Source organism: Sinocyclocheilus grahami, unplaced genomic scaffold, assembly GCF_001515645.1.
Source record: "Sinocyclocheilus grahami isolate Dianchi unplaced genomic scaffold, SAMN03320097.WGS_v1.1 scaffold112.1, whole genome shotgun sequence".
NCBI classification, from domain to species: Eukaryota; Metazoa; Chordata; class Actinopteri; order Cypriniformes; family Cyprinidae; genus Sinocyclocheilus; species Sinocyclocheilus grahami.
Window position 1 is genome coordinate 1,851,914 of NW_015505291.1, and position 16,673 is coordinate 1,868,586.

Consider the following 16,673-nt stretch of genomic DNA (forward strand, 5'->3'; position numbering starts at 1 on the left):
GCGCAACGCGTGCAGGTATTTGTACTGGTGCAGAATGAGAGGACAGTAGTACAGTCTAGCGCAGTTCACACAAGCTGCTAGATTCACTTTCGCCAGAAAGTTGTGTATGCCTAAGGTTGAAAATAAATTATGTTTATAGTGAATGCCCCTATGAATGGTTTTATTTTTGCTGTTTAGTTTTATTCCAAATCATGCATGTGCTAAGTGAGTGAACATCAAAGATCACACAACAGAAGTGCACGCGCTCTCTCTCTCTCTCTCCCTACCGTTAAGTAACTTGTGCATTTTTACTTACTTGTCTTTTACATATCCGACCGAACTACAAGCTTTCCAGTGATGTCTATGAGAAAGATATATTCACTCGACAAGCTCGCGCATCTGCGCCGCCGCGCGCTCAATCCACTCAGCGTGCTTTGTTTATCAGCTCGCGCACACCAGCTATACAGGTGTTAATACTACTTTCTGCTCTCTGTTGTTCTGTTGTCGGTGTTTCTTTGTTTGAATATGGCGCTTATCACATGCTGTGTGTATCGGCGTTTGGTATCGGGGCATTTTAACGAGTACAAGTACAGGAGCTCAGTATCGGACCCGATACCAGTATCGGTATCGGTGCATCCCTAATTATCGCGATATAATTTTCCTTGATAAAACGATATGAAGAGTTTGACAAATGTTCAATATAATGTTTATGTGCCAAAAGCGCCACATGGACCGTTTATCTGCTCGGCTCAAAGTTCAAAACTGCTATGCAGTTTTGTATGCAAAATAATTAGCTATAGCCTACCATATTTTACAGACTGTGAAGTCGCTTTTTTATCATTATACTTACTGTGATTTATTCCAAAATTACTTATATGATGCCTTTAACGTCAAATAATCTAAATGAAGCCTTTTAAAAGACAAGTATTCGCTGTGGTTCATGTTTGTGGCATGCGCCGGAAAGATGCTCAAGGAGACCAAGACACGCTAAAGCAGTGCATTCTGTTGTTCTCTTTATTTTTCAAAGGCATGACCTTTTTGTAGTTATTTTGAACGTAACGCTACACATACAAATATACATTTTACCATACAACTATAAATGACAGAGTATTAAGTTATTTCCCCTCGATGGGAAAAAAAAATCCAAGTGAACATCAATCAGTACTCAATATTAATTTAAACTGCATATTTAAACTGCTTTAATGATGACTGCTGCTTATTTTCTGTGCACTTCAATACTGGTCTGCGCTTGAATGTAGTCACGTCTGTCTGCTTATTGAGTTTATTTAACCCATCGCAATATATTGGAACTGTGTGAACACACACAAAAAACTGTCCTGCCCGCACTTGCTAATTTAATGGCAGAGAATGGTGACTTTAGTTTTTTTTTTTTTTGAAGCGGATTCATATCTGTCGTAAAATAATCCTATGAGTCTTGTGGCGTTTATTCCAAGCATTCTGAAGGTATACTGTGGTGAGAAAGTTCATACATTTTGTGAAAATCTTGCATTGCAGTCCTCTGTGCGAGCGCATATCCTTTTGAGATATCAATTAAAATACATTTTAATAAAACACAATACTACATTATAAAACTCTAAGAGTAGGCTATTTAATATCTGTTGTTTTCCGGTTGTCAGTTAGAATGACAGTTCTTGCATGTACGTTGTAGGCTTATATATACCCAAGCCAATTTATTATTCCTCCTTTTTGTCTTAGAAAAATATTTATTTTGAAACAAATTAATTAATTACTTAAACATACAGACTTACTGGGCGAGCAGGGTAAGCTATGACAGCCGTCATATCATACCCTGCAATGCCCAGCTGATGCAAAGAATAGAATTTATATCTCCACAGAAGAAAGCCCTGTCTTGGCTCTGCCCAAGCTATTCATTAGTCTATTTGTTTGATCTTCAGCTAACCAATCAGCAGAAAAGGGTGTTTAATTCCCGCCTAAATGTAGAAATCGAATATTCAAGCTGTTTATTCATTTTTCTATCCCTGAATGAAAAACGAAAAAGGAGCCGTTTTTTTTCCCCCCATTTTTCTACTTTTAATATTAAATCAAAAAACGAATGATGCACGGATTCAACACAAACCTGTTTCTTGATTTGAAATCACTCATTAGAACATGCAGAAACTAAGAAATAAATATATATTTTTAAGATATTTATTTTAAGGAAAATTAAGGAACAACTTTCACTTTGGAGCAAAAATCTGGCTTTAAAGGGTTAGTTCACCCAAAAAGTAAAATTACCCCATGATTTACTTCATGTAAATCAGGCGTAGCGTAAACTCCGGTGAGAATATGCTAGTCTCGCGAGAAACAAGTTTTGTTTACAGCAAAGGAAAACCAGTGTCCTCTTGGCTTATATTGAAATCCTCCAACATTTTTCTTTACAAATCCTCGTTTTGTACTACTAATTAATGACTGGTGTTTTGTTTTGCTCTCTCCTCTGTGCTCCACGTTCGTCACTTCCGCATTCGTCACCAGGTTTGCCTACGTGCTACGTCATCTGCTGGACGGCACTCTCTTGTGAATACGTGTATGACAGTTAGCGGAAGTTAGAGATTAAGGTTTATAAAGTTGTAAATATGGATATTTTTCTTACACAAATGCATCGCGTCGCTTCAGAGCGCCTTTATTAACCCCCCCTAAAAAACTCAAAACTACATTCTGTGTAAAAACAGTATTATTTATAAAATGACAGTGGATTTGGGCATTCACCATGACACTCGCTATGAGAAATACTGCAAGCAGAGTGATACAAATGGTGAAACGGTTGTAGTTCTGTTATGACTGGAATATTGCACTCCTCTCAGCCAATCAGATTCGAGGACATGAAAGAACTGTTGTATAAAAGAAAATATTATTTCAGTCTTTCTACTTCTAAATTTCACATTCAGTTCAAGGTGTTGCTTGCCGTTTCTTTGTAGTTATTTGTATTAATTACTGAGTGAAATTTTTTTTAAGAGTAAATCCCACACCAATTTTTCTTTCAGTGTAGTTTATGTGCATTGTCTGACTTGTTACTGACCCTTAGAATTAAACAGGCCTTTCCTGTTGTACCTTTAAGACTCCTATATGTACTGTATATGAATGTAAACTTATAGTTTCGACTCTAAATTCTGATTGGATGAGTCCTAGTAGGTTATCATATACAGTATATTTCATGTTTATGACCAGGGTTATTATTGTTGACTACATCTAACATCATTAAAAAAGCTGAACTGAAATACAATATTTAAGAAAAAAACGTATTTTATATTTATATTGAACTTATTTTATCTCATTTTCATTGTTTAATTTGAAGTACTAAAATAGCTAAAACTGAAATTAAAATCTGTAATAGACTTGTAATAGATTTTAAATAAATGAATAAATAAAAAAAACTTCTAATAATCACAAAGACTGAAACTTTAAAATGAAAATGAAAAATGTAATTAAATGAATAACATCTAAAAAAAAATCAAAATATGAATAAAAACTATAATAGCATCTCAATTATACTAAAATATCTGTATATTTTTGCAGCTTTTTGGGAACATTTTTATTGCCATAGAGTTTTTCTACAAAGTTTGGCAAAGAACATTGTGTTTTACTCAACAATGGCCCCATTATACAGAGCTTTATGCAATAATGCTGCAACAACCTTCCGATGTGACACTTTTTTATTAAAAATACTGCAGTGCAGTAAAAAAGCTTGAAATGACTCATGAGTTATAGGGCAATAACAGCGCTTCTGTAGTTCACTGTAATAGGGACGTCTGTAATCTTTTTTTCTCATAGCAAACCTCTTCTTTCATTTTCTTTAGCCTTAGAAATTTGTGCTGCATATTTTCTAAAAAATCTCAACGTTTGTATCACTTTAAAATAGAAGACAGACAAAAAAAAGTTTTCAAAGATTCCGGCCACATCCACATATCAGTGATGTGTAATTACAGAGCATTATGGGAATATTAATCAGTGCTAGTCTTCTTAAGATAATTGTTTTAATGGCGCTTGAAGTGATCTGTCAGAGCGAATGAGGAATCGGGGGCAGTTATTAGAGCTCGAGCTGGTAATGATGGTACAATTAGAGCCACTCACAGAACAATGAATAATGGAAATCATGCCGAGACAATCAGACTTCGTCCAAGATATGCACTCACACACACACACACACACACACACAAACACACACACACTCACACACATCGTACTGGCCTCTTGATTCTTACACACAGAAATTATTCTTTAAGAGGTCATTCCAGGAGGAATCAAAATTTTCCTTGGTTTTTTTGAGCTAAAAGAGTTCAATGTGCCATCAAAACATAACGTAACGTTCAGCACTCAAGACTTGCTCTGCACTCTGCAAAAGCGTTCTGACATCAGACATGTAAGACCACCCACATGCACACTGAGGTGTTCAGAAACATTTTCCATCCAGTCATGATGAGGTAATAAGGAACAAGTACTGTAGGATAGATACTGTTATTACTAAACAACTGAAGAACTTAAAGGGTTAGTTCACCCAAAAATGAAAATTCTGTCATTAATTACTCACCCTCATGTCGTTCCAAACCCGTAAGACCTTCGTTCATCTTCGGAACACAAATTAAGATATTTTTGATCAAATCTGAGAGCTCTCTGACCCTCCGTAGACAGCATTGCAACTGCAATGTTCCCAGGTCCAGAAGCGTTGCAAGGACATTGGTAAAATAGTCCATGTGACATCATTTGTTCAACCGTAATTTGAAAACAATAATAACATAATTTATTCACCAATTCTTCTACCCAAGTTACCATCTTCCACCATTTTGGAGAGTACCCCATAACGTAATCAGCGTTGTTTACGTTCAGCATGCGCACGCTGTCTACTGAACATAAACAACGCTGATTACGTTCGGCGAAAGCGTGCGTGCGCATGCTGAACGTAAACAACGGTAACTCAGGGAGAAGAATTGTTGAATAAATTATGTTATTATTGTTTTCTTTGCACACAAAAAGTATTCTCGTAGCTTCGTAAAATTATGGTTGAACTACTGATACCACAAGGACTATTTTACCGATGTCCTTGCTACGTTTCTGGACCTGGGCACATTGCAGTTGCACGGAGGGTCAGAGAGCTCTCAGATTTGATCAAAAATATCTTAATTTGTGTTACGAAGTTGAACGAAGGTCTTTAATTATCCCTTTTAAGATCTGTCGGATCTCCTGGTTTTGTTTAAGGCCATGTACACACTCTAAAGTTTTCAGTAGTGACAACCGCATTTAAGTGTTTTGTAGTGTTTTTATTTTTGTAAAGCTGCTTTGCACGGGGGTTGCCATGTCCACTTATTATAAGCGATGCTTATCAACCATCTTTAGGCTTGTAGTTTGGGCTTAACTCATGAAGCGATCCAGTTTAAGGAGTTAAAAAAGTCATGTGGATTATTTCTAAGATAAACCGTTTGGTTTTGATTTTATTATGGGATTGTTGTTTGTTGTTGTTGTTTTTTCTAGCAAGATCTGGCAACTCTATGTCAAAGTCAAAACATACTTTGTGATTTTATTACACCACATGCAGAAAATACTCATGGCAGATATGCGTTTAAACACATCATTAACAACTAGTTGTTCAGGTCGGTTCTGTACACACTGTATAGAATTTCTGTGAATGCTGTTGTCACTACCTGAATTTTTCCAGCCTGGTCTCATGTTTATACGTAGGTATTAATACGTAACATTTACAAGCACAAAACGTACACTTTTGTACGTTTTTAGTCATGCTAAAACGTACAATTTAGACGTATTTCAACGTTTAAAACGTACAAATCGCTACGTATTTTTAGCTAAAAAACTTAAAAATATTTACGTATCTTTTATATCATTTAGATATTCATATCAATGCATTTTTATCATTTTATCAATAAGCGATTTTGATTTTTAGACCCCTTAACCAACCCCAAACCTAAACCTACCCATTTTATAGCGAATATGCATTTTTATCATTTTATTAATACGCAATTTAGATTTTTAGACCCCTTAACCTACCCCCAAACCTTAACCTACCCATTTTATAGCGATATATAAAGGATATAAAACGCAAATGACCGAAATACGCAGGAAAATAAAACTTTTAGTAACAATATAGCATTAAAATATATTTATAGTCGCTAATTCCACTCCTACCTATAAGCCTAAACATTTCTGTACAGTATAAAAAAACATAACAGACAGATAAATGCAATTAACGTTACAATCATTTATTTATTGCAAAAATGTCAAAAGCAGGACTAAAAGTAATCCAAATGACGATACGCAGTCCTCTCTGGCGGAATACAGTAGGTTTGTGTGATCCAGAGCAGAATTTATGTTGTTAATCGCTGAAAATATTATCCAGATAATTTAGGCATATTCTTGGAAAGGAGCTAGCAGCAGAAATCACAACAAAACGAAATGTTATAATTTCATAAGTAAACAATTTAATAATGCAATTGAAAACAAGTTAATTAATATGACAACTAAAAACTAATAAAATTAATGTCACGATTTCAATATTCATAAGGATTCATTTTTAAGTGTCATCAATACGTCAGTTTTGTACGTTTAAATGCTGAAAATACATAAGTATTTGTACGTTTAGAGGCTGAAAATACGTAAGTATTTGTACGTTTTAGTGCCTGTAAAAACGTAAGTAAATGTACGTTTTATAGAACCACATTTTACGTAAAATACATACGAATTATCATGAGATCACGTTGATTTTTCGGAAGTTAATTTGGTTGTAGAATTAACAGTTGTCTGAACTGTGTGTACTGAACAGGATTAAGCACTAAAAGATGAATTGACAACCAAATTAGGCTGCAGTGTGTATGTGGCCTTTGTGTAGCAGCTGCAGATCCTTCAGAAAGAGCCCAACTTTAAAGCGTGCCGCTGCATTTTATTAGAGTTGCTTCTCATTTTGCATGCAAACACAGAGGGCATTTACATACTGTAAAAGTTTTAAAGGCACGGCAGTCTTAGGTGGGGTTTGAAAGTTGTTGTTTTCATCATGTGTAAATGAAATATTAATATTCATGATTTTTAAACAATTCTAGTGCGTAGACTGGTGTAGTTGTGATGAAATTCATATCTGATTATCATAAAACACAGGATGCATTCATTATTTATTTGCTTTTACACCAGCACTTTAGTATTGCACCACCTTTTTTTCACTTTGCAGTTGTAATGCCAGTTTTTCAGATATGCCTGAGAATGATACATTGTTCACTATTTGCATGGTTTGGGAGTGTTCGAATTGCACTCTTTAGACCATTGAATCAATATGAACACAGCTGCATTTGTGTCAGTGATGTCAGGATAGGGCAAAATTCAAAATTAAAGAACTGGGAAAAAATCAGAACAAATTGGTTCAAATTAATCAGCTGAAATTTTAATGGAAGTTGGAATTTTATTTGGAATGACAAAAATAGGAATATACTGAATTGCAGTTCAAAGAAATTGAACATGGATTCTGAGAAAGCTCTTTTTCCACCCTGATCCACATACTGTAAGTTAATTAATCTACAGTATCTATCGATCAATCATTCCATCTATAAGAGTTCTAAACTTTGAACTCTAAGTTTCTAAACTTCTAAGCTATTCAAACTTTGCTTTTCTAGTAAAAAATTTGTTGTATGATTTTCTTTGAATTTCAGTTCATTGTGCTTCCATTCACATTCAGACTTCTGCATCCCATTTTACTTCCTCAATTCAAATTCAGGAATCAAATTGGACTTTAAAAGGCATTTGCAAATCACATGACCCTGGTAGATGCACTCTGCATATCCCATAATCCCACATAAATGCAGAGTATCAAACTCTGCCTGTGTGAACCACCCACTCTTTATTTATCTCATTATAAAGTCTGTCCCTGTGAGGCTCAAAGATTTCCCCTAAAGGGCTGTCCGACTAGAGCCTGATAAATGACCGTCTTAAGTGGTGAGACGTTCAGTCTGACATATATAATTCAGCATGCTCAGTCAGCAGTGTCACTACAGCACACACAAGAGATCCAGGAAATGCTCTTTGATCAATACTCCGCTTTCTGGAATCCCAGCTGGCCCGGCTGACCCGTCCCCCATCTGAGGCGAGCATTTACACAATCCATTTGAGAGAGAGAAATACGAAGGCTTGTTAGGAGATATTTCATTTCCTCCGAGGCAACAGGTGCTTTGTGTTCAGGGATATTGAATCCTGCAAAAAATCTACTACCCGAGTGTCTGAGGTGTGGATTTGAATTGCAAATGCCTTCATCCGCCGGCAAACTCCTCGTGAGGCGGAGAAGGACCACCTTTCTGTTCGCAGAGATATTTGTGACAGATGCGTGAAAATGATTTTAGGCAGTGCTGTCGGGAATCAGCAGCGGGGACTGTGATGTGGCTGTACAGTTTACAGAAGATTCACTGTGAATACGAGCAGCTCCGCAGGTCTAGAAATCAGCCGGTCTGTTTAGACAAGCAAACTGTCAGTCAAAATTATGGAGCAGTCAAAACTGGACTGAACAATATGTTGTTCCACAGTTGATTCAGTATTAAATGTGGTTTGCTGTTGTTGTCTTGCATTGATTGATAGTGTGTCCAACAGAGCAGAGAGCATCGTGTTTTCAGTCTGTCTACTCTTAGTAAACTATATTGTCCTTTCTGTCACAATCCTATTTTGTAAAACTTGAAGAAGTAGTAGAAACTAACCAAGATTGCTCAAGATTTTTGCATGTTACAGTTACAGCAAGTAACAGCAAAAACAAGCCAATTTAAAGGGACAGTTCACCCCAGAAATGAAAATTGTTATAATTTATTCACTCTCATGTCATTCCAAACCTGTATGACTTTCTTTCTCCTCCAAAACACAAAAGAAGAAACACCATTAAATTACCATAAATGTAGTCCATATGCTTTGTGTCCCATCAGGTTTGGCACCACATGAGGGTGAGTAAATCACTGTCCCCTTAAATGTGTTTTGGTAGTGATTTCTCCTGTCAGTCTTTGGCTTTTGCTTGTTTGTCTCGTAATGTAATTTAAATTCACTGATTAGTTTCCAGGTTGAACCCTGCACCGCTATCTCACTTATCCTTGTCTAGTTCCCTTTCACTGTCACATAAAATCTGTGAGCATAATTACGCCGGAGAGGAAATCTCCCAGAATGAGTCTCTCTCTCTCTCCCTGTGAGAGGGGTTTTATAGGACAGACTGCAGCAGTCCCTTTGGGTGGAAGAATGAAGGAGTGTAAACTCACAACAAAACACGCCAGGCCGTCGCGCTCATCCGGGGAGCGTCTTCAGCCAGCTCGATCCAGCTCGCTGTTTGTGAAAGATGGGAGCTGCATGTTTGATTATTTTCTCCTAATGTTTCACTTGTCATATCAGTATTGACAGAAAGCACTATGTTTACCACTTTGGGGAATTGGGCTATCAATATTTATGTCACCACAACAATAAATTTCAATTTTTAATGCAAGGCTGGTGGCTGAATGTCTTTGACTCATGTCAGCAGATCATGGAGCTTTTTCTGTTTGGTGCTGTAGAACCTGCCCTACATCCAAATTCATGTGAACGAGGAATGAGTGCATTTGCTCCTTGGAGAAGCCAAACTCTCACAGAGCAAGTCAAAGGATGACCGGACTGTTCGCACATTGATTCGCCCGGGGCTAGAGAAAAGATTTCTGATACAACAGCCTGCAATCCAGGAACCAGATTCTGGTGTCTACATATGAGTAACACTTGTTCTTCAGGCTGAAACACTGAATATTTGCTCAAAACAAGAGTTAAAATGACAGAATGCTGTTTTATTGTAGGTTGGGGACATCTAGTCCAGTCCTGCCCAGTCTAGACCAGTTCAGTCCAAAGTAGTGTAAATCAGTCCAGTTTATAGGTTGAGACCATCTAATCTAGCCCAACCATAATTCAGTTAAATATAGTTGAGCTCAGTCAAATTAGTGTAGTAAAATCAGATCAAGTTTAGTTCAGTGAAATGTAGTCCAATCCAGTTTATAGATTGAGGCCATTTAATCTAGCCTAACCCACTTCAGTCTATTATAGTCTAGTCTAATCCATTTCAGTCCAACATAGTCCAAACCAATCCAGTCTGCCATCAGCTCAAGTCCAGTTTATAGGTTGAGGCCATCTTATCTAGCCTAATCCACTTCTGTCCATACTAGTCCATTCCTACCCATTATAGTCCAGTACAGTCCATTCTAGTCCAGTCTAATTCAGTTCAGTGTAATCTAGCCCAGTCAGTCTAGTCCAGGGGTGCCCAAACTCAGTCCTGGAGGGCCGGTGTCCTGCAGAGTTTAGCTCCAACTTGCCTCAACACACCTGCCGTGAAGTTTCTAGTATGCCTAGTAAGACCTTGATCAGCTGCTTCGGGTGTGTTTAATTAGGGTTGGAGCTAAACTCTGCAGCACACTGGCCCTCCAGGACCGAGTTTGGGCACCCCTGGTCTAGTCCAATAAAATCAACTCCAGTCCAGACCAGTTTAGAGAATGAGGCCATTTAATCTATTTAAATGGATTAACCCACTTAAATCCATTCTAGTCCAATCCATTTCAGTCCAGTGTAATCTGAACAAATCCAGTCTGTCACAGCTCCAGCCCAGTTTATAGGATGAGGCTATCATATCTAGCCTAACCCCCTTCGGTCAATACTAGTCCAGTCCTATCCATTCCTGCCCATTATAGTCTAATTCAGTCAGGTTCTGTCCATTCTAGTCCAGTCTAATTCAGTTCAGTGTAGTCTAGCCCTGTCAATCTTTCCAGTATAATCAACTCCTGTCCAGTTCAGTGAAATGTAGTCCAGTCCAGTTTATTGAGGCCATCTAATCTAGCCTAACCCACTTCAATCCATACTAGTTCGGTCTTGCCCAGTCTAGCCGAATTCAATCTGGTTCAGTCCATTCTAGTCCAGTGTTATTCAGTTCAATGTAGGTCAGTCTAGTCCAGTAAAACCATCTCCAGTCCAGTTCACTGCAGTGTAGTCAGTTCGGTCATAGTTTGAGGCCATCTAATCTAGCCTAACCCATTTCAATCCATGTAAATTCAGTCTTGCCCATTCTAGTCCATTCCAACCCAGTCCAATACAATTCAGTCCTAAATTGTCTAATCCAGTCTAGTCTGTTATCAACTACAATTTATAGGTTGAGGTCTATTATCAGCTCGGTCCAATTCAGTGCAAGGCAGTCCAGTCCAGTTCGTAGGCTGAGGTCATTTAAACTAACCTACCCCACTTCAGTTCATGCTAATCCAGCCCTGCCCTTTCTAGTCCAATTCAGTCCCTTCTAGTCCAAACCAATTAATTCCAAAGTAATCTAACCCAGTCTAGTCTGTCAAATCCAGTCCAGTTTATAGGTTGAGGTCATTTAATCTAGCCTAGCCAACTTCAGTTCATGAGAGTCCAGTCCTGTTATTTCTAGTCCAGTTCAATCCCTTCTAGTCCAGTCCAATTCATTTCATTACAATGTAATCTACCCCATTCTAGTCTATTAGATTCAGTCTAGTTTATAGGTTGAGGACATCCAGTCTAGTCTAGGCCAGTCAAATGCATGCCAGTCTAACACAGTCTAGGCTAGCCTGATCCAGTCTATTCAAATCCATTAAGGTTGCATTATCTTTTAGTACGCCCGATTATTGCTTCTAGACCTGCTGGTGGCTGCCCCATCAGACCATGGCAGGTGGCATTTATCATAATGAATATACCATAGACATTTGTCGTGAAACATAACACATAATCAAAGGTTAGTAAAAGAAGTAATAGCTTTTCCATTAGCATTAAACGAGGAATGAACCACAGTCGATGAAACCTGATGATTTTATGACTACAGTCTTTTATAATGACACATATCATAGACTCAGTCCAGACCATAACCGGACTGCACATCTTTATTCTGGTATTTTTTTCTCTCTTTCAGGGCTGTAATGGGTCTTGGTCATGGCAGCTACTGCTTCGCGCTCCTGCGGTCCATCCCAGCCGCGTTTTACGTGGTTCTGGTCACCAGTCTCCGATACCACCTTTTCATCTGGAGCGTGTTCTCTCCGAAACTCTTGTACGAGGCCATGCACACCCTCATCAACACCGCCGTGTGTCTGTTTTTCACCTTTATGGATCAGGAACGCTCGACCAGACCATGAATACAAAGGCATAACCAAAGCCAAACTCCGGTACAGAACAAACAGTGCAGTTGAGTTTTGTGCACCAAAAGGAGAAATGAGAGGAAAAGTGATGGGAGAAGGTTTTCGGTAATTCTACTACTGTGAATGACGTCAACATTAAGAATTCAGAGCTTGCATGGCGATTTGGCTTGCTCTACTGACTTCTGCTCATTTGTGTGTGTGTGTGTGATTAAATTATTTTTATATTTTTTGAGGGGTCTTCGATAGTGCAGATAATGTATGGGAAGACTTGTGGGCGTACATATGATAATCCCTCTCATTCTCTATGCAGTTTTTTTCCTAAAGCTTTACAGATAATGGAGAGTGTAATTCTTTTTGTATCTTGCAATTTCCGTTCCTGACCATTGCTTCACCTCTAGAATAATACGAGATAAGATACATCATTAATAACTCTCCCCTCGCTGAGATCACAGCAGATGTAAACTCCTCACACACTTGAAAGCTTTAAGGGCTCTTAAAAGTCTTTTAAATCATATCTAAACACAGCTACGTGTGACGTTTTAATTTAATCCGCCTGTTGGGAATGTGAATTGTAAACTGATTTATCTTGGTAAGTGTTTTTCTTTGTCTCAGTGCTTAAATCTGATTAATATAAAGAAATCCTTTTCTGATTGAGTAATTCATTTCTGCATGCTTTTTAATGTGTGATTCACAGTTCTGCCTCTCTGATTTGTTTTGATACAGTCGCTGTGTACAAGTTTGAAAGTTATGTTAAATGTCACTTATTAATCAGTGACACTAACAGTGTGACTTAACCAGACGTGATGCAATAACACACTGACCATCACAAGACTTTTTGTCTTTTGCTTGGTTTCTGTCTTCATTACATTGTGCTTAGTAGCTCCGCCCACAGTTAAATCTTATTGGTCAAAAAATCTGCTCCATGTGACTGTACATTAAACAATCATTCTCTGAATGGTAAATTTATGTTGTAAGTTTTATGTTTTAAGTTTTGCTTCCATTAATGGTTATGGGCTGTTTCATTTCTTTTGTTGATGATACTGACATACACTACCATTCAAAATTTTAAGATCAAGATTTTTAAAATGTTTTTGAAAGAAGTGGCTTATTCTCACCAAGGCTAAAATACAGTAGGAAACAGTAATATTGTGAAATATTTTAAAATTTAACTGTTATCTGTTTGCATATATAAAATGTAACTTATTCCCTAGATGCAAAGGACCGAAACTCCAGTCTTCAGTGTCACAAGATCCTTTAGAAATCATTCAAATATGCCGATTTGCTGCTCAAGAAACATTTTTATTATGATCAACATTGAAAACAGTTGAAAACAGAAAAAAAAAACTTTCTTTTTTACTATGTAATGTATGGATGGATGATATTTTTGTTTTTGCTATATTAAATAAATGTGAAGGGATCTTAAATTTGTAATGTTTCTTATTATTGTTTCTGTTATGTTGAAGTCTGTAATGTTACTTAACATCAGGATGCTGATGCAAGATGCAGTTAAAAATTAGAACTGATAAAGGAATTGTTGAGGATTCTGGAATCATTTGAACTGTTAAACTCTGTATGATTCCTATCCCTAACTGTAGCAGATACCGTGAAGGAAGTGGGCGTTTGAGATGTCTGCTTCCTCCCTGTGAATCATGCTTTGCTTTGACCTTTTTATTGGCTGAAGAAGTTGATTCTGTAACCTAATGCCTTTTTGAACTGCAAACATCCTCCAGGGAAAGAGTGGAGAGCAGAGTCTCTCCCACTGGAGCAAACGCAGTCAGGAGGTTTAGTTTGACCTCTGGGATTCAGTTCTGATCGCACTGTGTTCTGAGTGTCTGATTTAGAGACCCATAGAGTACATTAATTGTACCTTTCCAAGGGTAAAAATGCTCAATATTTGACATTTGAACTATTACCCTTCATTTTATATGAGGGATAGTGTTCAGTCAGCTGGTCATTATGGCTAATTAAATCCCAGCAAGTAGTGCTTCATCCTGAGGGTGTTTATTTTGCAATCATAACTAGACGACTGTGCATTATTCTGCTTATTGCACAGCAGCTTACCAAATAAATAAATAAATAAATGCACATTAAATATTCATTTGAGTTCAAATTACTTGTTTATGTGAGAAGAAAGAGTGTGGAGTGATTAGAGTCATTTAAAAAAAAACATGCCATACTATGATTAACTAATCAGAATCAAGTATTCCAGAGAGCTGTATAAGCATTAATTTATTACTGCTGTGAGATTTTATGTGGTAAATTATTAGATGTTTTGCAGTTTCTTATTTAATTTAAAGGAATGGTTCGCCAAAAAATATATATATATATTTACTCACCTCCAGGCCATCCAAGATGTAGATGAGTTTGTTTCTTCATCAGAACAGATTTGAAGAAATGTAGCATTACATCACTTGCTCACCAGTGGATCCTCTGCAGTGAATGGGTGCCGTCAGAATGAGAGCCAAAACAGCTGATAAAAACATCACAATACTCCAGAAGTAATCCACACGACTCCAGTCTATCAATTAATGTATTGTGAACCGACAAGTTGCATGTTTGTAAGAAATTGTGGATTACTTGTAAATAATTGTGATGTTTTAATCAGTTGTTTGGACTCTCATTCTGACGGCACCCATTCACTGCAGAGGATCCATTGGTGAGCAAGTGATGTAATGCTACATTTCTCCAAATCTGATGAAGAAACAAACTCATCTACATCTTGGATGGCCTGAGGGTGAGTACATTTTCAGCCAGTTTTCTTTTTTGGGTGAACTGTTCCTTTAATATTTAGTTTTGTATGTCTTTTCTTTTTTAATGCATTTTGTTCTTTTTTAAAATCACTTCTCAGTGAGCGTGTGATAACCAGTGTTCATCTCAGACTAACCAGCATTCACTAACTCTCTCAGTACTTGCCTTGAAGCAGTCGTGGGTCAGTTCATTCTGCTCACCGGGTGAAAAACGGTCAAGGACGAGCAGCAGATGTGAGAAAGTATGAGAAAGCCTCTCGAATTAAAGCCCTGAGACTGATTCTCTGTTACCCATCCATCATCATCTCTCTCTGTCAGTGAACAGGAGAGTTAGTGTGTTTTTAATGTGGTTTACTGTCCATCCGTCTCCTGCTGGTGTCCTTAAAGACTGTGCCCCCCGCCAGAGCTGCTGTCCTGCTCTCTGAGCTCTTATCAGTCATTGAGCAGAGCTCAGCCGCTCCACGACATTCGGACACACTCCCATCTGGACTGTCACTGCCTCTTTTTTCTCATACTGTCTCATGTTCATACTCTGTTTTTTTTTCGTCCCACTTTTTCCACAGCTCTACCTTGTGGGTTGTTTCCCTTATTTTCTTCTTCTCTCGGTTCCTCTCGCACTGAGCTGTCTTTTCTGCCTACACAGGCAGCTGACGTCTGTGTTATTTATGATTACTTTTAATTAAGACAGGTCTATAATACCTGGAGGAAGCGATCTGTTAGCATTCCCATTTATATCAGCGCATAACAGCGAAAAATAGTTCAGATTTTAACATTGAGTGAAGCAGATTGGTGTTAGGTTTAAAACAATGGATTGATTGGATTAATCTCAAGTGGGTTGTGCATTTGCATTAGCAAATTTATATGAGAGTTAATGCACAAATAGTGATACCAATGTACCAATGTTATGTTCTAATAAATATATAAATATACATTTTATCTTATTTTATTTTATCTTGTTTTGTTTTGCACCAAATCGGCATATTAGAATGATTTCTGAAGGATCATGTGACGCTGAAGGCTGGAGTAATGATGCTGAAAATTCAGCTTTGCATTGCAGGAATAAACTGTATTTAAACATATATTCGAATGCATAACAGTTCTTTTAAATTGCAATACTATTTCACAATATTACTGTACTTTTGATCAAATAAATGCAGCCTTAGTGACTTTAAGACATGAAAAATATATATTTTAAAGACCTCAAACTTTTAAATGGTAGACATTTTTTACCAGCTGTGCCATCTCTGGCTTGCATACCAGGGTACTTACTAGGGTTTAAATATTAAAATATTAAAATAAATATTCATTTATAAACATTAAAATATTCCTAATCAGTATTTTAGTGTTGTTTTTTTAAGTAAATACATCTAGACATTTGTACAACAATAAAAGTATGTTTGAGAAGCATATTTAAAACATTTCTTATTTTACTTGCATGTTTTAAGCATAACCTTACAACATTTTATTTGATTTATTTACATGCATTGCATTTATGCGTTTACTAGACGCTTTTCTCCGATGTGACTTACATTGTTGGCCTATTTGATTTTCTGAGACTAGCCTATATCTATATATTCTCTGGAAACAAGTCTTAATATCCTATGCAATTTTACTTCTTGAGTAAATATATTGCTGTAAAGAGGTTTTTACTGAGAAACAAAACAAAAAGGTGATTTAAGAAAATGATTTAATGCAGTGCTTCTCTCTCTGGCTTTCATGGATGTTTACTTCACTCTCCCACAGAGAGATATTTTCTTGCAGGAGTTGAAGCGTCATGTGACGCGCTGTGAGCCGCAGCGCTGCTTTCTCTCTCTCTGTGGAT

General features: G+C 37.2%; 1 protein-coding gene across 1 annotated transcript in view; it reads left to right on the forward strand.

Moving 5' to 3' along the window:
• Positions 1 to 12,894, forward strand: part of pigg (phosphatidylinositol glycan anchor biosynthesis class G (EMM blood group)) — a 136,261-nt gene extending 123,367 nt beyond the window's left edge. Inside the window, exon 13 of the mRNA XM_016277489.1 lies at positions 11,882 to 12,894. Within this exon, the coding sequence (XP_016132975.1) occupies positions 11,882 to 12,101 (220 nt within the window). The 3' untranslated portion in view covers positions 12,102 to 12,894. The remainder of the gene's footprint in view (positions 1 to 11,881) is intronic.
• The last annotated feature ends 3,779 nt before the right edge of the window (positions 12,895 to 16,673 follow it).